The sequence below is a fragment of the Ranitomeya variabilis genome, chromosome 5, assembly GCF_051348905.1.
Source record: "Ranitomeya variabilis isolate aRanVar5 chromosome 5, aRanVar5.hap1, whole genome shotgun sequence".
In the NCBI taxonomy this organism is placed as follows: domain Eukaryota; kingdom Metazoa; phylum Chordata; class Amphibia; order Anura; family Dendrobatidae; genus Ranitomeya; species Ranitomeya variabilis.
The window spans coordinates 136,312,045-136,334,995 of record NC_135236.1 but is presented as its reverse complement, the minus strand read 5'-3'; the positions used below and the strand labels follow the sequence as shown (position 1 = coordinate 136,334,995).

The 22,951-nt window shown below is 40.9% G+C and overlaps 1 protein-coding gene across 3 annotated transcripts in view; it reads right to left on the bottom strand.

Moving 5' to 3' along the window:
- Positions 1-22,951, bottom strand: part of ADAMTS17 (ADAM metallopeptidase with thrombospondin type 1 motif 17) — a 383,062-nt gene that overhangs the window by 80,216 nt on the left and 279,895 nt on the right. For 2 of the 3 annotated variants that reach the window (XM_077263365.1, XM_077263366.1), the window contains exons 15-18: positions 18,397-18,517; positions 15,455-15,529; positions 10,493-10,573; positions 4,696-4,853 (exon numbers count right to left, since the gene is read on the bottom strand). In XM_077263365.1, coding sequence (XP_077119480.1) covers positions 4,696-4,853; positions 10,493-10,573; positions 15,455-15,529; positions 18,397-18,517 — 435 coding nt within the window. The remainder of the gene's footprint in view (positions 1-4,695; positions 4,854-10,492; positions 10,574-15,454; positions 15,530-18,396; positions 18,518-22,951) is intronic. The other variant, XM_077263367.1, reaches the window with a different exon arrangement.

Genomic DNA, 22,951 nt, shown 5'->3' with positions numbered 1-22,951 from the left:
CCTATTTTTTGAGCAGGTCTCAATAGTATTATAGGGTGATATCATATGTATTGATCAATTGTGAGTCAAGTTTGATTTGGTGTTGTATTTATAATAAAAACAAGTATTATTATTATTATTATTTATTGTTATAGCGCCATTTATTCCATGGCGCTTTACATGTGAGGAGGGGTATACATAAAAAAACAAGTACAATAATCTTAATCTCGACTGGTACAGGAGGAGAGATAACAATGCACGCAAGGGCTCACAATCTACAAAGGATGGGTGAGGAGACAGTAGGTGAGGGTAGATCTTGATCTGAACATCATTGAAAAACTGTGGCTAGACCTCAAAATAGTAGTCGACCCAGGAATCTCACAGAAGTGGAATAATTTTCCAAGGAAGAATGGATGAAAATCTCTCAAACAAGTATTGAAAGACTCTTGTCTAACTACAAAAAGCGTTTACAAGCTGTGATACTTTTAAAAGGTGGTTCTACTAGATATTAACCATGCAGGGTGCCGAAACATTTTGCATCGACCCATTTTCCCTTTTGTGATTTTTAAAATGCAAAAGATGAAAATATATATATATGAAATGTGTCATCTTTAACTTTAGGCTTTTTAGAGATGATATGCTACTGTGCGTACGTGCGTGTGTGTGTGTGTGTATGTATATATATTACACAATATTAAATATATAAAATAGTCATTCTTTTTCCTTTACATGGTTACAGGTCATGTCGCTTGATCAGCTGCTAGGATACATTTTATAATAGCCACATGGACACAAGGCAACTCAGTGGGAAAACAACCGATTAATGTGAGAGTGTTGAGGGCATGCTCTGTGATATTTGGAAGTCATTGTGTAGGGTGGGAGAGGAAGTAAGCTGTGTTCACAGTTGGATCCTGTGGTATCTGCCTCCTGCTTTATAAAAGAGGTAATCCTTTTCATTATAATCCTGCCTGTGATGATAATGAGATGGCTGCTGAGAAGTGATCGCTTATTATGACTGCTCAGAGTAATAGTAACATAAAAAAAGGTAAAAATAAATTGAAACAAAATTTTAAGAGAAAACATGACTTATAAAATAAATAAATTACTTTCTGGGGATACAATCTCTTCAAATCCTTTTTTTTTTTTTTTAAATCCAGTACATGACTTAACAATTTATGAAATACCGGAAACCGAAGACCATGTTTATTGCTGGGTGTTGTTACTGCAGAAAAATGAGTCTGCAATCTGTTCACAATGCTGCATATCCATTGTCAATGTAACTCCGTAACAGGCAGTTTTGGATCAGCTTTGTGCTGTTGTGGTTCTGTAATTGTTTTCTGATGCTACTAACAAAAGCTCCAGGCTTTTAGCAAAGTGCTGCGCCTTCCCCTACATTGTTTAGACAGCTTTCTATTCACAGCCTCCCCTTTCGGTCCTCTTTTTGATTATGTTTTTCAGGCCGCCCATTTCCTATGTGAGGTGCTGTTGGGTGTCAACTCCCACTCTGAAAGTCTGCCTGTTCGTGGAAATGATTTTCTGATGCGCTAGTTAAAAGCAGAAAAAAGCTTTGTCTATACTGGGATAGTTGCCCAGTTAAACACTGGACCATCCAGAAAAGTTCTGACTGCAACGATATCCTTGTGTGCTATCGGATAGCAAACGGCCGTGTTATACGCTGTGAGCGGGCGGCCCTCATGTACATTATAAGCAGGCTACTCATGTGGACAACACGAAAGACTACAGTATGCAGTATGGTTAAAGGAGTTGTCTCATGTTTTCTGCTGGAGCACACAACTCTTAGGTCCAGGCTTCCTGCTCTGCAGGGAAACATTGCGCTCCTAAAGATTGAGCCACCAGCATGGTCATGCCACTGGTCCAAACTGAGTGTTCTCTCATGCTTTGCCTCTGGTCAGAGGTCAGATACCAGTGTCTCTACACTAAGCTTGAAATGTTCAACAATTCAGCTGTTCACTCACTACCTCCAGATCAAACTCAGAGTACACAGAAAAATTGTGTATCCCAATTCCAGGTGTTTTTTGTACAATCACATATCTAGATATTCAGTCATCCACCTCCAAACCGGTGTTACTCTGATGCGGTGCTAAGAGTACGCACACAGCGTGGCCATCCACCATAGGGTTACAATATTCAAGAAAGTTTTTTTTATTGCACACATATACAATATTAAAAATATCAATTGCTTTCCAGATATAAAATCTGGTTGCATGCCGATTCCTGCCTGAACCTGGGCTGCACCTTACTTTCTGCTTGTTTGTGGTATATGCCCAAAGTGAGGTGAAACCCAGGGTCACGTACCATGACTGTAATCCTTGTGCACCCTTCAAACAGCATCGGAATAAAACCGGTTTGAGGTGTATTATTTTTGAAAAGGTGATAGTGCAGGAAACCACCTGAGTTGGGATCCACCATTTTTCTGTTTATTCTGAGTTTGATCTGTAGGTGGTGAGTGATTGATTCAATTTGGAACATTTGAAGACCAGTGTAGAGATGCTGTCATTGAAACATTTGTTTTTAATGAAAAGGATTGTCGACGGTCTTATTTTATACTTTGCGTCACTACATTGTGAATCCAGAGAGCTTGAAAAGAAACCTGTCACATCAGATAATGCTGTTAAACGGAAAGGGTGGCGCCACCAGGGAGAAAATGAACTTTCTTCCTCCTGGAAGCCGCCAACTTTCAGTCATACAGGGTCACTGCGTGGCTACAGGTACTGCTCGCTATACTGTGAATGGTGGCTGTAACCACACCCCAGTACTTTGAATGACAGCTCGCTCTGCAACGCTTCATGAAGAATAATCATCTTCTCTCAGGCGACACTCTGTCAATACGACAACTGGGCACCTTTTTAAAGCTATTAACCTGCAGACTAACCCTTTATCTGCAGGTTAATAGCGTTATTCAACATGACTAGTTCCCTTTAAGGCGGTTGTCTCAAGTTCTTAAATGGGTAAAATTGCAAACTGCTTGCATAAAACAAAACAAAAAAAAGAGAGATTTTAATTCTACAGTGTACAGCTCTTGGCCTAGGTTACCGGACACACTGCAGTCTCAGAGTGGACGGTTGCCTAGGTAAGGAGTGTGCGCCACTTGCGGGATCTGTGCCGACCAGCTTCATTGTCCCTTCACTCCTCCCATGCTGCAGAGGTAAAGCTGTCTCCGTTCAATTGAAGTTTACTGTAGAGCTGCTGGTAATGAGACTTTGGGCCCAATTTATTATTGCATGTGTATCTTGCTTTTGTCTGGTTTTTAGTGTTTTTGTTTGCCTATTTTTTATTTGCGACAAAGTCTTATTTTAATTTGTGCTTTTTAAATTATTTTATACTATTTTATACGTGTTGGACTGTTTTACTTCTTATGTTCTCAATTGTGGGTGCAAAATTAAGAATATTTTGCAGAAAATGTAACTGAATAGAAGACAAAGATATAAAAATAAAAGTGATTTGAAAAGAAACACAAATGATGAAAAGGTTCCCTTTTTGTTTTTTTTTTTCAAATAGATGGATAAGTTAACATTCTGGCAGATTTCTGTCGGAGTTAGGATGGGAGTAAATGTGCAGATCGGGATACTTCTAGCTGGCACGCTGACTCAGTCCCTCTGAAGTCTCTTCACTTCTCCCTGTACCTCTTGAATGACAGGTTTACCATTAGGTGAGCAGGCTTATAAATGCCTCCCCTGGTTTGGTCAGTATGTATTATCTGTCAGGAGAAGTCAAGAGACTTCAGAGGGACTGACCGATGGCCACCTGGACTAGTCACCCGAGTGGCACAGTCCCCAGTCAGTACTTGACCGAAATGATGTAACCAGTATCTGATACATGCTGCCTGTGGTCCGGACAACGCATATCAGCTGGTTCCCTTTAAAGTGGTGTTTATTGACCGAGCAGATGTAGATTTGCGCTATAATTTATGCTGAATCTTAGAGTAAATTATATTGGATACGTTGGGCCATGGAGGCCCCTCTGCTCCATTTAAACACTCACGCACTGCTCCAGGCACTTTTGTAAAATGGTGAGAAAAGCGCAAAATGAAATAATTGGGGAGGAGGGTGCAAATATTAGGCATTTTCTTTTACTTTTGAACACCAAAAATTGACATAAATCTCTTGATAAATTCCCTTCCTGAGCTGAAATATTAAGAAAGCACTATGCAAATGAATGACTATGCCGATCCCCACTTAGTTATTATTTGCTTTCCATATGCTCTTTTAGGTGTCCCCAAGGAAATCACTGACCTGAATTAAACATAATAATAATAATAAATAATCTTTATTTTTATATAGCGCTAACATATTCTGCAGCACTTTACATACATTATCATCGCTGTCCCCCGATGGGGCTCACAATCTAAATTCCTTATCAGTATGTCTTTGGAGTGTGGGAGGAAACCGGAGAACCCAGAGGAAACCCACGCAAACACGGGAGAACATTACACATTGTACACCCAATTATCTAAAATGTAGACCTAACATTATAATATAGATCTGCAGTCATCATAGTAGAAAAGTAACGGTAATGGGTCTAATAGAAGAGATCATTCAACTGCTAACTAATGGCCAAATCAGCACTACTAAAAAGCATTTCTATGGCACAGAGAGAAATGTATCATGCTCTTCATCCCAGAGCACGAAATGGACATAAAATACTCAATGAATGTCTAAAATTGCATAAAGAAATGACTAAATATTGATATATTACCATCAGATGCAAAGGGGTTTTAGTAGGTCCTTTGGCAGACATCTTCTCCCATAGTCCTCGACGTACATAACGGATGGTGGTCCCTGCGATTTGAAACTCACCAGGAAGCTCAATTTTCCAATCGCTGTTGATGGACTTCTTAATAGAGTCTTTTAGTGCTGAAAGAGTTAAGCACAAGGTAAATTAGGAAAGATACACTTGCAGGATAAAATGTCGGAACCAGGTACATTTCCTTTATCTAGGAGCTGAAGAAAATATTTTCCATCATGTAAAGTGACAATTTAGCTCTGGGCTCCTTGCATGGCCCCAGCTTCTTTGCACATGCGCCTATTTCTATATTATCCCCTCTATCTGCTCTTTGCTCCCCAGAACGGTCTCTCAAATTCCTCCATTCTCTTTTCTCATTTTGCAGTTTTTCCATCACTTTCTCTGCCAAGTTCTCTTCTTTTCTGCTACCTATGGCCCATGTGCTTCTGCTCAGCATCCAAGAGCTGAAATTGCTACAAGCATCAAATTACTTTCTATATCCCTAACTTGTTCGTTAGCAAACATTGTATTTTCCTTGGCTGTTACAGACCCTACTGCTGGTGCCCGCACACATTTCAGCATGGGATGTGATGTTATGATGAGGAATTCTTACTATCTCCATCAAAAACCTAAGATAACCTTTACAATATTTATTGTAGCCTGCTCTAAAATTAATGTCTGTTATACACCAGGCAGGCTTTAGGGCCAGCATTATGTGCTGGACCTAAAAATGATATATGTTTTAGTATAAATTTATAGCAGTCAAACCTGATATAGAGAGCCCAATCACCTGTATAGACGCCTCCACCAGCTGAAGTTTAGAAGATTTCTATATAAAGTTTCATAATTGCTTATACTATGTAAATAGTATCCAGGAAACTCTTAAAGGATTTTCCCCATCTCAGAAATGGATAGCGTATTGCTAGGAGATTCCATAACATTATGATCAGTGGGGGTTCATTCCTGACAGATACTACGAAGGTGACATAGCACTGGTGCTGTGTCCCCTGATAGATTTCTCCAGCACAGAGGTGCACTAGAATGGGGCTGTCGACAGTACTCTACAATACAGGTGACCAGGGCGCTCCTGTTCAGGGGAAAAACAGTTAAAAGTATGCAGTCCTTCACCAGAGCGGTGTCTCCTCTGTTCTTACCAGTGCTGGGTGTCTCAGTGGGGGTCAATGCTTTAAAAAAACAAAATAAGGATGAATACCTCAATCTTTGGTCGCAGTGGTCATTTTTCATAGATGGTACAATACCACTGCAGCCCTGTCAACAAAGACTTCCTTGGAGCAGCAGAGAACAGCAGCTGAAGCTGCAGAGACTTCCATAGGTAAGTCATGCTTATATTGTTTTATCTTCTTCCCTCCTGTGCAATTACAGGTCAGTACAATTACAGTAAGTTTTTATTTTTTCCTATTTGTGTAAAAATTCTGAAATTGTAATGTTATCAATTTTCTGTCGCTGGAACTGTGTGAGGGCTGTTTCTTGAGAGAAGACTTGACTTTATTATTAGTGTTATTTTGGGGTACATACAACATTTTAATTGCTTGTTATTAAATGTCAATTTTTGGGGAGTGACAAAAGCAATTCGGACCATTTGATTACCACATTTACTGTAGGGATTAAATAATTTCATATCTTGATAAGTCAGACTATTCTGGCTATGGCAAAATCAAATATACAGTTAGGTCCATATATATTTGGACAGACAACATTTTTCTTATTTTGGTTATAGACATTACCACAATGAATTTTAAACAAAACAATTCAGATGCAGTTGAAGTTCAGACTTTCAGCTTTCATTTGAGGGTATCCACATTAAAATTGGATGAAGATTTTAGGAGTTTCAGCTTCTTAACATGCGCCACCCTGTTTTTAAAGGGACCAAAAGTAATTGGACAGATTCAATAATTAAAAATAAAATGTTCATTTTTAGTACTTGGTTGAAAACCCTTTGTTGGCAATAACTGCCGGATGTCTTGAACTCATGGACATCACCAGACGCCTCCTTTTTGATGCTCTGCCAGGCCTTCACTGCGGTGGTTTTCAGTTGCTGTTTGTTTGTGGGCCTTTCTGTCTGAAGTTTAGTCTTTAACAAGTGAAATGCATGCTCAATTGGGTTGAGGTCAGGTGACTGACTTGGCAATTCAAGAATATTCCACTTCTTTGCTTTAATAAACTCCTGGGTTGCTTTGGCTTTATGTTTTGGGTCATTGTCCAGCTGTAGTATGAAACGACGACCAATCAGTTTGGCTGCATTTGGCTGGATCTGAGCACACAGTATGTCTCTGAAGACCTCAGAATTCATTCGGCTGCTTCTGTCCCGTGTCACATCATCAATAAACACTAGTGACCCAGTGCCACTGGCAGCCATGCATGCCCAAGCCATCACACTGCCTCCGCCGTGATATACAGATGATGTGGTATGCTTTGGATCATGAGCTGTACCACGCCTTTGCCATACTTTTCTCTTTCCATCATTCTGGTAGAGGTTGATCTTGGTTTCATCTGTCCAAAGAATGTTCTTCCAGAACTGTGCTGGCTTTTTTAGATATTTTTTAGCAAAGTCCAGTCTAGCCTTTTTATTCTTGATGCTTATGAGCGGCTTGCACCGTGCAGTGAACCCTCTGTATTTACTTTCATGCAGTCTTCTCTTTATGGTAGATTTGGATATTGATACGCCGACCTCCTGGAGAGTGTTGGTCACTTGGTTGGCTGTTGTGAAGGGGTTTCTCTTCACCATGGAGATTATTCTGCGATCATCCACCACTGTTGTCTTCCGTGGGCGCCCAGGTCTTTTTGCATTGATGAGTTCACCAGTGCTTTCTTTCTTTCTCAGGATGTACCAAACTGTAGATTTTGCCACTCCTAATATTGTAGCAATTTCTCGGATGGGTTTTTTCTGTTTTCGCAGCTTAAGGATGGCTTGTTTCATCTGCATGGAGAGCTCCTTTGACCGCATGTTTACTTCACAGCAAAACCTTCCAAATGCAAGCACCACACCTCAGATCAACTCCAGGCCTTTTATCTGCTTAATTGAGAATTACATAACAAAGGGATTGCCCACAACTGTCCATGAAATAGCCTTGGAGTCAATTGTCCAATTACTTTTGGTCCCTTTAAAAACAGGGTGGCACATGTTAAAGAGCTGAAATGCCTAAACCCTTCATCCAATTTTAATGTGGATACCCTCAAATGAAAGCTGAAAGTCTGAACTTCAACTGCATCTAAATTGTTTTGTTTAAAATTCATTGTGGTAATGTCTATAACCAAAATTAGAAAAATGTTGTCTCTGTCCAAATATATATGGACCTAACTGTATCTTTTTTTTTTTTTTTTTAGAGGGCTTGAACCTGTGATCATTTCATCGCCTATTCTATATACTTAAAGGGAACCTGTCACCACGTTTTTGGAAGATGGGATAAAAATAGCGTTAAATAGGGGCAGAGGTGGGCGTTACATTAGTGTGTTTGTTATGCGTTTATTACCCACCTAAGTTGCCGAAATACCTTTGCAAAGTCTCCGTTTTCGCCTGTCAATCAGGCTGGTCTGGTCAAAAGGGCGTTGTCTTCCCCCAGATTTTGCGTAGTTTTCCGTTGGTGGCGTAGTGGTGTGCGCATGCCCAAGGTCCCGAATCCTCTGCCAGGGGATTTAAAAGAGCGCGCTGTTCGTTATTTCATTGGTGATCGGTGGGCGCGGCCATCTTCCTTTGGCCGCGCGTGCGCAGAAGCGGCGCTCTGCTGGCCGCGGCTTCAGGAAAATGGCCGCCGCGATATCCATCTGCGCACGCGCGGCATCCCGCGGCCATTTTCCTGAAGCCGCGGCCAGCAGAGCGCCGCTTCTGCGCACGCGCGGCCAAAGGAAGATGGCCGCGCCCACCGATCACCAATGAAATAACGAACAGCGCGCTCTTTTAAATCCCCTGGCAGAGGATTCGGGACCTTGGGCATGCGCACACCACTACGCCACCAACGGAAAACTACGCAAAATCTGGGGGAAGACAACGCCCTTTTGACCAGACCAGCCTGATTGACAGGCGAAAACGGAGACTTTGCAAAGGTATTTCGGCAACTTAGGTGGGTAATAAACGCATAACAAACACACTAATGTAACGCCCACCTCTGCCCCTATTTAACGCTATTTTTATCCCATCTTCCAAAAACGTGGTGACAGGTTCCCTTTAAATACCTCAGTATTGTAGTAGTTAGGCAAAATTTTGTTCTCTACCTGCCATAATGGCAGCCCTTTCAGCAGGCAAATGGCTATCATGGCAACCCATTGGCACCCCGTGATCATGCCGCAGTGCTGCTGATGGGCAACTGAAATAGTGCAACACTCAGTAGTGATCAGAGGTGGCTCTGGTGGCTGCTGCTGTACAAGGCCTATATTGGCTGTGTAACACAGCTGACATCAACTGTGTATGGTGCAGGCACTGCTCCTGTGCACACTCCATACACCCAACGTATAACGTACATGAATGCTATACATCAAGAAGCCATTGCCAATTAAAAAATTTTCCAACATACAATTCTTACAATAGATAATCACTGAGGTCAGTTATCACAGCACCCCACCCCTGTCAACACAGACATCTAGGGGGGCATTTGAGAGGAGGAGTTTGGGTAGCAAAGGCTTTCACAGGTAATGCTTATTTTGTTATTTTAAAGGGAACCAGTCACATTGGAAAATACTATTTACCTGCAGGTGTATGGTATAGGATTAATCAGCAGGTAAATCTCTATATATAATCGTCTAAGGGTCACTTCCGTCTGTCTGTCTGTTTGCTATGGAAATCCCGCGTCGCTGAATGGTCGCGGCCGGCCCCTTCCTACTCGCCGTCAGTGCCCCCTCCATACTCCCCTCCAGTCAGCGCTCACACAGGGTTAATGGCTGCTTTACACCGCATTATGCCGTGGTGTAATGCAGTCCGTTAAAAAGCTGCTATTAACCCTCTGTGACAAACTTTTTACTATTGATGCTGCCTATGCTATGTGGGCTGTGTTATATGCTACGTGGGCTGTGTTATATGCTACATGGCTGTGGTATATGCTACATGGCTGTGGTATATTTCTCTGCTGTATCTGCGAATCATGGTATGTGTTAAAGAGGGGGCCCACTGAGACTCTTTCGCCCGGGGTCCTCAAAATCCTGGAGCAGGCCCTGGCTTCACTGATTGTTCGCAACCAGCCGGGCGTGACCAATCAGCGACAGGCACAGTCCGGCCGCGAATTGGCGTGGAATTTGAACCACGCTTCGCCAATTGGTCACGGCCGGCAGGCTGAATCCTGTGCATAAATTGCATTATTCTGAAAACTTCATAAATAAACTACATACATATTCTAGAATACCCGATGGAATAGAATACCCGTTAGAATCGGGCCACCATCTAGCAGCATTATAATGCTGCCCGGCCACCTTACTTAAAATGCGGCTTCTGGGAGAAAATGAACTTATTTACTCCCAGGAGCCGCCGGCTTTCAGTCATAGGGCAGTCTGCATAGATGAAATATAACACAGTCTGTGCCCCATCAATTAACCCCCAGGATTACGAGATACAACAGTACACTTCTAGAACCATTCATTCAGACTTCTACTGCTCCAAAGCAATCCAAAACATCTTGCTACAAAGCCTCTTCTAGTTTTTTCTATTAATATGCCATGCTGCTACTACAAGCTGCATTATAGGACTGTACTTGGGATATGGATAACAATGTAGAAATATCAAATCTGCTTCTGTTGTAGATGAACAGAAATCAGCTTATTTTACCCAGAAAACTATGTGCTGGCTTATCTTCTACAACACGAATCCTTCTGGCTCCTGCAGGGATGATAGCGGCTTCGATATAACCTAGAATGAATAAATACAGTGAGCACAAGAAATGAATGTGGAAAGCAGTGTATAATTTTGGAATAAGTAAACTGATAGGAATACAGGAACACCTAAAATAAGAAACAGTAAATATACACTAAGTGATACAAGGAGCATGCATAATAGTTACAACAAGATATGAAATGCCTAAAGTGTAGATTCACCTTTAGAGATAATTTTATAGTTCACATACAGGTATAATCTACAAAAAAATCCTTAGCAAATTTGCGAGTGCATCGTATTAAAGCACCACTCACTCCATCGTTTTGTTGTTTATTTTTTTCATTTTTCAGTGTTGTCACGCAGGAAGCATCGACAGCCAACGAGGGAAGCGGGTGAGTATTTTCAGAACAGCGGGGGGGCGCACAGGGGGTGGGGGGGGCGGCGGACACATAGATCTTTCTTTTAAACACTATTATTCATATCTTCTATGCAGCAAACGCTGCTGCAGAGAAGATATGAATGGCGGCTTTAGCACCATGTGGGGGGGACAGCGCTTACTGTAGCGCTGTCTCCTGCACGCCACACGGACTGCACACGGAGAAGGTCCGTGTGTGGTCCGTGTTTTACATGGACCCATTGACTTTAATGGGTCCGTGTAATACGTGCGCTCCCACGAACACTGACATGTCTCTGTGTTTGGCACACGGAGACACGGTCCGCAAAAAATCAATGACATCTGCACAGATGCATTGGTTTTAATGGGTCTACGTGTGTCAGTGGCTCCGGTACGTGAGGAAACTGTCACCTCACATACCGGAGCCACTGACGTGTGAAACCGGCCTTAGGGGTTTGCCTATTAATAACAGCTCACAGCTGTCTGCATAGCCTTTGCTGGTTATTAAAAACAGGGGGGACCCAGAGTCATTTTTTTGGGGTCCCTCCCTTCTTAATAACCAGTATAGACTATGCAGACAGCTGTGAGCTGTTATTAATAGGATGGGATGATTCATGCACAGTGGCCCCTTCCCAGAATAATAACACCAGTCCCCAGATTTCTGCTTTCCCCCAGATGACTATTAAAAATAAGGGGGATCCAACGCCAGTTTTTATTATTTATTTAATAGGTTTAATAAGAATAAACACCCTTTAGTGCCACATGAAAGGGTGCTAGTTTATTATATGTAGGGGACTTGTGACATTAAATATCTACAGTTCCTTTATCATTTATTCTATCTATCTATATCTGTATATATGACCGCTTTATTACTTAGAAAACTAGCTTTACAAGGAACCTGTCAGCAGGATTGTGCACAGTAACCTAGAGACACTTTTTGGTCAGCGCCGTTATACTGATTAAAATGATAGCTTTGTTGATGAATCCATCTTTTTGTTGTTGTTTAATCTTTATTTTCAGCTTTGATTTAATGATATGCCCGTGCTCTGGGGCGGCCTGTGGGGGTCTGGATGTGGTGCTCTGCTAAGGTATTCACAATGCAAACTGCTGACAGGTCACTGATCCCTCACTGACCTGCCCCCTAGTTTACATAATAAATATATGTACATACCTAAAAAGAAAAAAAAAAAAACCTTCTGCAGGCAGGTGCCAGCCGTGGCATCACATGTCTAATGAGCAGTTAATAACTGTGCTTGATGTTTTCCTGAGGAGTATAAAAAAAAACTAAGTCCATTTTAAAATGGCGCCTGCCGCGCCTACGTAGTCTCATAATCACTAGCTGCCGTCTTCATCTGTTCCCAGCTTCGCTCCGGTCAGACTCCAGAAGTTTGTGACTTGCTGGGATCTCTCCAGTGTTTGCTGGGTGATCTAGAGCAAGTTTACGAGAGCTAGAACAAGGCCAAAACAAGGCTCTCATGCACGTACATTGAGAGCTTGTGACCCTTACCTCTGACTTCAGGTCAGTCCAGAGCTGCGGTCACAAGATGGTGGTGCAGGACCAGAGTGGCACTGAGAAGAGCTGAAAACAGCGGCTAGTAAGCATAAAACTTGGGTCAGGGACCTTATATTAGTGGCACCACTCCAGCTGTGAAATAAAAAAAACAAACACTGGAGAAGTGCTTTAAAAAGAACCTGACAGCAGCTCATCGATCCACATGCAGCATGTATCAGGCACTGGCTGTATGATCTCCGCCAGGTATGTTTAACTCTGAAATGCTGCATCCCGGGATTATAATAAAAGCTGTAACTCATGATACGTAAAAGGTAAGTAATGCAATTTATAAACAAAATTCATCAGAAATTGTATCTATAAGTCAAACCTAAAATTATGCTGAAAGGTGGACATACTGTTTAGGCATATGATAGTGTAAGAGTATAGTCACATGAAGCATTTTTGTTGCATTTTTTACGCAGCATACTTGGTGCATAAAATAAACAGCATTTTACAGTACTCCCATAATCAATGAGATTTCTGAAATCTCGTGCACATGATGAGGCTGGTGGTGGGGGGTTCACGCGTATTTTGAGCCCTGCTGAATTTTGCAGAGCATCTCAATTTTTTAGAGTTTTTGATGTGCTTCTCACCCATGCAAAAGAATGCAGGAAAAATGCATGCAAAAACTCTGGAAAAACATGACAAAAAAGTGTTGACTGTATGCTGCAAAAATGCAAGGTGTGAATATACCCTAAAAGACAATCTAAAGAGGGTGGAAAATGAACACAGTTTGGCATGAATTGTCTAACAAAGAAAAGACCTACTGGCCACTCGAAGTGCTCCAATTGTCTCAGTATATACAATTAGTAACTACCGTAAGTTGGCCAATTTGTCAGATTTCTCCTTGCTTCCTTGAGTTCTGTATATACTGATGTATGCTTCACAATTTGCTCAGGTTTTGCCAACACTAGCACATTTTAAGTAGTTTTTTTATTTCACTTTGTGCCAGGTTCAGATGGAGGACAGAATCAGAAACCATTGATTTTTCCTGAGTGATAAGGTGCCCTTGGACATGGGCAAGGCTTGTGATGGATCTGAGAACTGCAACCTGTCCTCATCAGTAGTAGCGAACATGGGCTTTATGTTACAAAAAGCTTCATCTTCCGATTGGTCTATTGGTGGGACATGTGTGTGGCCAGTATGAAGAACACAGGTAACATATATTGGACCAGATAGTATTTATATGGGTACAAATGTGCAGAATGTAAACTAAAAAAATAAATTCCTAAAAACCAGCAAAGGTCACCATTAAAGATTTATGCAGAATTCAACAGATCACCAATGATTTTTGTACACGAGAAGATGTACCCGAGGAAGGCAATGTCAGTCTGAGCAAACCCCAAGATCAGCATAAAATGACTTTTGTAATCGTTTTGTACTCTGGCAAAGCTTGAACAAATACATGACATCACAAAGGCTTACCAAACATGCGTGTGAGCTGCGACACTGTAAACAGTCCATAGATGTTGGGTTTGGCAATGAGATGCTTACGTTGTTCTCATGCCAGACAGTCTGACACTTCATCTATCATCTTGAGAGATGATGTTTCAGGGCATTGGTCCCTTATGTGTAACGTTTGCTAAGAAAGGACTTTAGAGGATGTCATGGAGGGGTCACATCTTGGTTTATGCTCAGGATGACATCACAACAATATTTTGACACAAGCCTTGCGTTCACGTTTACCAGGAAGAACACGATAGGCCAGGAAAGCACATACATCACAAAACCTCGCAAGCAGCTGCTCTTTATGCCCTCGTCCACATAGAGAAAAAGACACATTTATCAAAGTGTTTCTTCAATTTGACGAGAATGAGTATTTTATCTTGCACAGGGCACATGTGAGAAAAGCTAAGACGGGAAATTATACGCAACTGTGATGATTGTTACAGTGTGGTTTCTACATTATGGCAGCTTTTTACCATTAGAATTATTATTTGATACCATGATGTCAGAGCCTTTCATTTAGAACCTGTAAAAATTTGCACACAGCCATGCCGTGAACAAAGAAAGACCTTGTACGGTGGCGCACAGAGATTGCATTATGGACCCTAAGTGCCACCATATGGTGCCTCCATGCTTCTAGAAGAGAATACCTCTGAGCTTTTATTTCCACATGAACCCCATGATGAAAAATGGCACGCCAAGTTACAGAGTGCCTCTGTAAAAAAGAAAAAAAAAAATCACACGGAGGTAGAGCATGGGTTCATAGAAAGCTATATAGACCATATTACATCCTTATGCCTCTTGTAGTCAAAAAATGTGAATTCCTTGAAGGAACACTTTGATTAATCATTATTTACTTGAACAAGTAATTGGGAGAGAAAACACCTTAACCCCGTCATTACCAACAAGCATTGACTACACATCTCTCAATAACCTTTGCTTTCAATTATATGCTGAGATTTTTAACATATGTGACCCCGGCTATAATTCTATGGTCCTTGTTAGCAATGTGCTTGCATCCTGATGACATATTATGAAATATTAACATTCATATTACACTGTGTAAGGCACGTTCATAGCATCACTTCAGGAAAGCTGCAAAGTCTTATCAGATATTCCTCTGCATAGGGTATTACCATTGTATTGGAAATTGTCCAAACCCCATACAACAGATTTGTTAAAAATCTGATTGTATTTCCTATGCATTTGAGAGATAATTGCAATATCTAATACTGATATTATGGCAACGTTTTCTCCTCTCTTGTCATGATTTAATACATGTCACACGTTGCCTTACGTAACTGAAGTCGGTAAATAGAACCGAAGAATGTAGGATTTGTCTAGTACATTAACTTGTAGCAATGAGAAATGTTGCTTGTGTGAATGAAGGGGTTAATTGACTGGGAGGAAGTGGTCAACATCGTTGATACTTTGTAGTTTTTTTGGGGGAAAAAATGACAAATTCCAAAGAAACACCAACCAAACACCAAGCAGAGGCACCAAACAATAACTACACCGTTCTTACATGTGAAACACTTGGGAACTGTTGTTGGCTTTGTCATGACACATGTGGAAACCTTCTTACAATGACTACTGTTGACTAAGGAACACAAATAGGTCAGACGTTGATCTGGTCACCACTTCTAAGCCAGAAAACTTTTTGACTGGTTGAGAATTTGGGGAATATTATCCAGTTAAAAGTTCTAAGAAAACATCTGAAAGTCTAACCCCAAAGTAATTACAAATCAATTATAAACCTTGAATTGTAGCTTGGTATAGTAGACATGATGGAGTAGTGACACAGGGAATCATGGAAGCTACTTTGGTGACTGTATGAGCACTACAAAGAATAAAACATGATACAGTGGGACAGCCATAACATGCAAGTTACATGCATCAAAACTACACATTCATGATAGCATTAGGTGAATGTGTTCTGTCCTTACATCTATCGGTAAGGCTCAGGCAATGTGTTCCCCACTTTCTGTACCTTCTCGGTTGAGGAAAGCATTGCTTTCATTGCGGTCAAAATGTAGCCAATCATGGTACTAGGTGTGAGCACACAAGGGCCCTCACACTTCAAGACCAGCGTAGCTTACACCGATCTTTATAAGAAGGCATGTTGAAGTCAGACGCTCCTGATTCATGAATCCAGCAAGTCAGAAAAGTGATGTGTGCCTCCGCGTTGGGGATTGGAGTAAGATTTGTAGTGTATGGAACTTCACCCACTTGTCCTGAATTTGGTTCTCAGGTCCCCTCAAGTCTTGCCCTATTTGAGCCAACTTTGTCAGAGCTAGGGAAACTGGTGTGAGACCTCCAAAACTCGAGAAATGTTAGCACAGATTGGGCTAAAATGTTGTGACTTTTCAAAGGTCAAAAGAACCATGGCATAAAAGCTGTGAATAATCGGGAAAAAAATGTTTATTAAAAAAAAAAAAAGAAAAAAAGACAAACGTGGCCAAATATGTGCTGGCACGAACAACATGTTTATGTTAGGTAATGCACATGAAACAACAATGCATCTGGAGCATCTTTTCTTAGGTCTATGCGTTTTGCTGTTCCTAGGTTATTTCTTCCTGAAATTCATGAATAAAGTGACAATTGAGTTTCGCCAGTTGAGGGATGTGTCTCATCACAGTCAGCGCTGATTGGACAGTGTAATACAATGCCAGAGTGTGGAGGAACTTACCCATTCAACAATTGGAATGGTAACAGCCAGTTGTCAATGTATTAATACATTTCTAAGAGGAATAACACAGGAACGGCTTGATGCCGTATTATGAGAAATGATGATCAAGAATTATTATTTTTTGAGAAATGCAAGTATTTCCCAGAACCAACATGTCAGGTGTGATGACAGGTCCTCTTTGGACCACTTTACCTCCATGACGAATATTTCCATCGTGGAGTGAGTACAGGTGTATAGATCGTCCTCAGGAACTAAGCCCTTTCCACACAGGAAAGGTTCTGACTATGTTATAGAACAGATTACTGCTTGTAACCGCTTAAATGCCATTGTCAATCTTTGTGAGCAGATTTTAAATGGAGCGATCTTACTGGGGCAAGCATATAGACACCCATTGTCCCTCCCTCCACAATGCGATCACGTGGTGCCTATGGCTTTCCAAGGAAACGTGGGGTCTTCTGAAAGCCACTGTTCCTGACCTCTTACTACTCCATAAGGTCCAGCCAGAAGGCGGGATTTCATTAAGAGATTGTGACTTTTACTATATAATGCATTAGAGATTGCAAGTTTAAGTTCCCTATGTTAACTAAAAAAAAAGTGAAAAGTTAAACGTTAATAATAATAATAATTTCAAGATTTAAAAAAAAAAAACAACAAAGATCTGATTTAACTTTTTCTTCCTTCTAAATAAAAATAATGTATTGCTGCGTTCATAAAAATCTTATGTATCAAAATATAACATGAATTAACCCATAAGATGAATGGCATAACGATAAAAAAAATAAAACTGTCGGAATTGCTGTTTTTTGGTCGCCACACCTCTCCCCAAAAATGTAATACAAAGTCCTTAGACAAGCTCCATCAAAAGCAAAAAAAAGGGTCTTGGAATATAGTGACACAGATCATTCTGACCGATCAGATATGTTTTATGCTACTAAAATAATATAAAAACTACTATTTTGGCATCCCTGTAATCATGCTGACCTGGAGAATCATGTTACCAAGTCATTTTTACTACACAATGAATGCTGAAAAAAGAAGCCCAAAAAATAATTGCGGAATTAGTGTTTTTTTCTTTCTCCATTTCATCCCACTTGGATTTTTTACATGTCATTTTCTATGTGGTGAAATAGTATGGATATGTTTATGGAAAAATAAAAATCCTGCTGCTTTTGGAAGAAGGGAAGGAAAAAAACAAAATGGCAAAAAAAAAAAGAAAAATGACCCTTTCCTTAAAAGGTTATAATATTATAGACTGATCAGAAAAGCTAAAACAGTGCAGCCTGAAAAGTAAAACTGAAATGAGTATAAGTTGTCTTAGCTGGCAGGACGATCTCAAACCTCAAGTAAATTTAAAAAAATAAAAGAGTTAGATGACCTAAGCTGTCCAGACACATTCGAAAAAATCTGGCAGAATCCAGCGGATTGGCTTATGATGTAACATATATACTACTAGACAATCCCCAGAGATCTGCTGTCAGGTTAGAAAACAATAGGATATGTCAACTTTCAACATGCCTGGAGATAAGTTTTTGCCAAAGATGCCAGCAGCAGTTTTTCTCCCTCTCCCTATCGAAATAAGCTTGTGGGTTCGGCTGATAGGAGAGTGATCATAGAGAAGCTGAATGAAATAGCTGCAAACCAAGAACTACATTACATTTATTCAGCTCTACAAAACCGTAACATTATTTGCACTAAATATTTTTTCATTAATCTCCACAAATGTGTCATAAGACTGGAGGTGGTTATTAAATATGACAACATCTGTGCTACTTACTTACCCATTCCCTTGGTGTGGTTGAAGTCCCCTTTCACAACTTTGCAAGTTTTACCATCCCCATTGCAGACCCCACAACGATCTTCTTTGGCAGCAGAACCAATAATTCCATCACAGCCAATTTTCTAAAAAGAAAGATAAACTTTTACAAATGTTTCTTACTTTGGAAGGTACACAAGTAATGACATCCAGTTGAAAAGGAAGTTCAGAGTATTCGTGGCTGATGGCTCGGGCGTTAAACACTATCTACGGTGGCATGTAAAAGTTTATGGCACCCCTGGTCAAAATTACTGTTATTGTGAACAGTTAAGCAAGTTGAAGATGAAATGATCTCTAAGGCTTCTTTTACACTTGCCTTGTTTTTTGCGGCCCGTTATTGCGAGCCTTTTTTGCGGGCTGTATCGCTGCAATTTTCAAGGTCTGCCGCAATAACAGACCGCAAAAAACTTGTGGATCGCCATTTTTCAGGTTCCCAATACTACAGCAAAAGTATTGGGAAAAAAACGGTGGTCCGCAAAACCGCAAGTCACAGCGCACTGCAAAAACAACCTTCTGTTGTTTTTGCAGCCCCATTGATTTACAATGGGGGCCGTGTCCGTAAGCCGTGAAAAAGATCGAGCAGGCTCGATCTTTTTTCACAGTCATAAATACGGCCTCCATCTGAGCACACATCTCCAAGGGTGTCCAAATTTTTGCATAAACCCAACTTGCATAACTGTTCACAACAGTAATTATGAATAGGGGTGCCCAAACCTTTACATGCCACTGTATTTGGTTACTTAATCCTTAGGGTATGTTCACACTGGCATTTTTGCTGCTTTTTTTCTGCAGCAAAACCTGATTTCTTGGTAGGAAAGAAGCTGTGGCAAAAATGCATGTTTTGGTTTCATGCGCTTTGGGGGTTAACTTGTGTCTCATTTTGCATGCTAATAAAGTTGAGTGCCCCCACAGAAAAGAAAAGTGCCCCCACAGAAAAGAAAAATACCTCTAGATCCTTTGAAAAGCGGTCAATTCAGCAGCCGCATACAGTAAAATCAAAGCCTGACAGGATAGATGAGCGAATATACTCGTTACTCGAGATTTCCCGAGCACGCTTGGGTGTCCGCCGAGTATTTTTTAGTGCTCGGAAATTTTGTTTTTATTGCTGCAGCTGAATGATTTACATCTCTTAGCCAGCTTGATTACATGTGGGGATTCCCTAGCAACCAGGCAACCCCCACATGTACTTATGCTGGCTAACAGATGTAAATCATTCATCTGCGGCAATGAAAACTAAATTTCCGAGCACTAAAAAATACTCGGAGGACACCCGAGAGTGTTCGGGAAATCTCGAGTAACGAGTATATTCGTTCATCACTAATAGATATAAAGAGGCTAGTGACATACATTCTCTCTCTCTCTCTCTCTCTCTCTCTCTCTCTCTCTCTCTCTCTATATATATATATATACACACACACCATATTTTTCAGACTATAAGACACACCGGACCATAAGATGCACCCCAAACTTTCATAAGGTAAATAGGAAAAAAAAAATGAATGTGTCAAATGGGGTCTGTCTTACAGTCAATAAGACACCCTCATTACTAATCTCATAGTCATATTGCATAAAAACAATCACACCCAGAATACAGTCATTTTAATTGAAAAAATGACAAAGACAAAGACTCCTTTAATAAATCTTAATTATACCATACTTACCACATCGCCCATTCCACCGACGCCATTGTCCCCTGCAAGAGAATTAAAATAAACAATATCCCTCAGCTCTCCGTAGTTCTATCCCACGCCATAATCCATGTCTGGGGTTAAACAGTTTTCAACCTGGACGGTGCCAAGATGTGACCGTCCAAACTGAGAACCACTGGTGAATGAGCTAGCGGTGACGTCACTGAGGCTGCGTTCCCAGTCGGGCTAAACTGCAGTGACCTTGGTGAGATTCCCACTAGCACCATGAGAAAGTCGCACGATGCAGACGCGAGTTCACCGCGGTTCACTGGGAGAATTTCACTGCGGTGAATTTGAACTGCAGTGAACGCGCCTCTGCACTGTGAGACTTTCTTACATTGCTAGCAGGGATCTCACTGAGGTCACCACACTTCAGTCCGACTGGGAACGCAGCCTCATTGGCCTGCAGTAACCTCGATGACATCACTACTAGTCACTGATGCTGCGCCGGCAGCAGCTTATTCACCAGTGGTTTTTAGCCTGGTTGGTCACATCCAGGTTGAAAACTGTTTATCACCCAAACATGGATTACGTCCGGGACAGAACGACGGTGAGGTGAGGAATACTGTTTTTTTTATTTTAGTTTTATTACAGGAAACAAGGGATTCAGTGGAATTAGGCGTTAGGTGAGTATAACTGTGTTTGTTATTTTTAAATAAAAAGTAAAAGTGTGTTTTGTTTTATTTCAAATAAAATACTTTATTCTGGTTGTGTCTTTATTTACCATATAACTATAGGATTAGTAATGGATAGGTGTCTTGTAGATGACTCTCCATTACTAATCCGTGGGCTTGATGTCACCGGACAATACAAAGGTGATATCAACCCCACAAATATGAACCTCACTTTCCACCACTACAGGGCAAGTGGGAAGAGCCGGGCAAAGTGCCAGAATTGGTGCATCTAATAGAAGTACTTTTTACTGGGTGGCTGCGGGCTGCCAATATCCATGGCCCCTTACCAGCCTGAGAATACCAGCCCCCAGCTGTCTGCTTTAGCAAGGCTGGTTGTCAAAAATGGGAGGACCCCACAAGGTTTGTGTTTTTTGTTTTTGTTTTTTTTACTTAACATATAAAAATATGGCGTGGGGAACCCTCTATCCTTGATAACCAGCCTTGCTAATGCTGACAGCTGAAGGTTGCCCCCAGCTGTGAGTTTTGCATGGCTGGTTATCAAAAATACAGGTCTAAGGGGTAAAGTTTCTCCTTCTAGAGAGTGACATCCACAAAGAGAAACCTTACCCCTTAGACTGCAATCCAAAGCCGCTCACCTAGCCAAATTAGTTCTCATGCTTCACACTGACGAGGGCCAACAGCCCGAAACATCGTGTCAGTGCATGGAGATACTGATTTGGCTATTATCCTAAGTCATATTGCATGACTCGTTAAAGGGTTAATTGTGACTTGTAGGATCGCTACTTCCAACAGGTGGCACTATAGAGTTTAAGTCCTCTTTCTCTCTGAAGAGGCAATTTGCATACAAAAATACAGGGGAACCCATGCAGCTTTTTTTTTCTTTAAATTATTTATTTACAGTGCAAAGCGGCTGATGAATACTCCCATCAGCCGCTCCTGCTCTCACTGTTATTAGCGGCAGCAGGCGTCGGCTGATGGGAGCAGTAGTCCCATCAGCTTACACCAGTGACCGGAGGTAAACTTTATACCTCTGATCACAGCTGAGCGCTCATGCTGTCTTCTGACAGCGTGGGAATCGCAGCTGTCTGACCAGCGGTGATGATTTCTCCGCTGATCAGAAGCACATGACAGCGTGGCAAACACTGTATGTTCGGGCCCGCCATTCAAGTAAATGAGGTTCAGTTCCCCTGCTCAGTGTCTCTCCTGGATGACAGGCTGCTTTGGTCGCATCATGCAACCATGCAGAATGCCATGCAGATGTAGCAGAGGTGACTGTGAGGTCATATTCTGCTGTCCTTGACTTCTCAGAATTTTTGCAGCGTTGGTTCACCATCTATTCAAGTCAATGGGTGAAAAAAGCTGCAAAAACGCTGAAAGAAGTGATATGCTCAATGTAAAAACAAAAACGAAGCAAAGTAATAAATCATGATGACAAAATAACCAATGTGTGTGAATGAGATTTCTAAAATCTCATAGGCTTTGCAGGTACGGTAAAAAGCAGCTGAAAATTAGCATAATAAAAATGCAGCAAAAACGTCCAGTGTGAACATACCCTTATCTGGAACGTGTGTGTCTATTCAGCAGTGTTTATAAAAAAGATGAAGAAATGAAATAATGTATTATTTGAGTTCTATTTAGCTGTTCCTAAGACAGAGTTCATGTGGAGAACAGAACTATTACAGAATAGATCCAAACTGAAGCAGAAGAGGCCTATTAACTATAATAGGCTCCATCTTGTTTCTGTTTGGTTTCCGTTTTGTGAAAGGAATAAAAAAGTGCACCATGCGGAAAATTTTGTTCCATATGTCACATGAATTCAACCTCTTTGTTTTCGTAATAGAAAAGAGAAATGGGACTAAAATACAGATGTAAACAGAACCTCATTATTATTATTTATATTTTGAAGCGTTTATTGACCCTTTATACAGAGAAAAGTAGGAAAGCAAATGAAACGAGAATAGAATACCACAAGGCATAATAAGTCATTACAAATTAGATCGCTGAAATGAGAGCAAACGAAAAATAAAAAATAGTAATAGTATAAAAGCAGGAAGAAATTAAGTCCATGGCTTTGAAATGAGACACTGTTATATCATTTAGAATATGAGGATATAATTATAACTATAACTTATGATAGAGCAAGACCAACAACTCTGCAACCCAACAATTGCATACCTAATTTGAGTACGTCCTACAC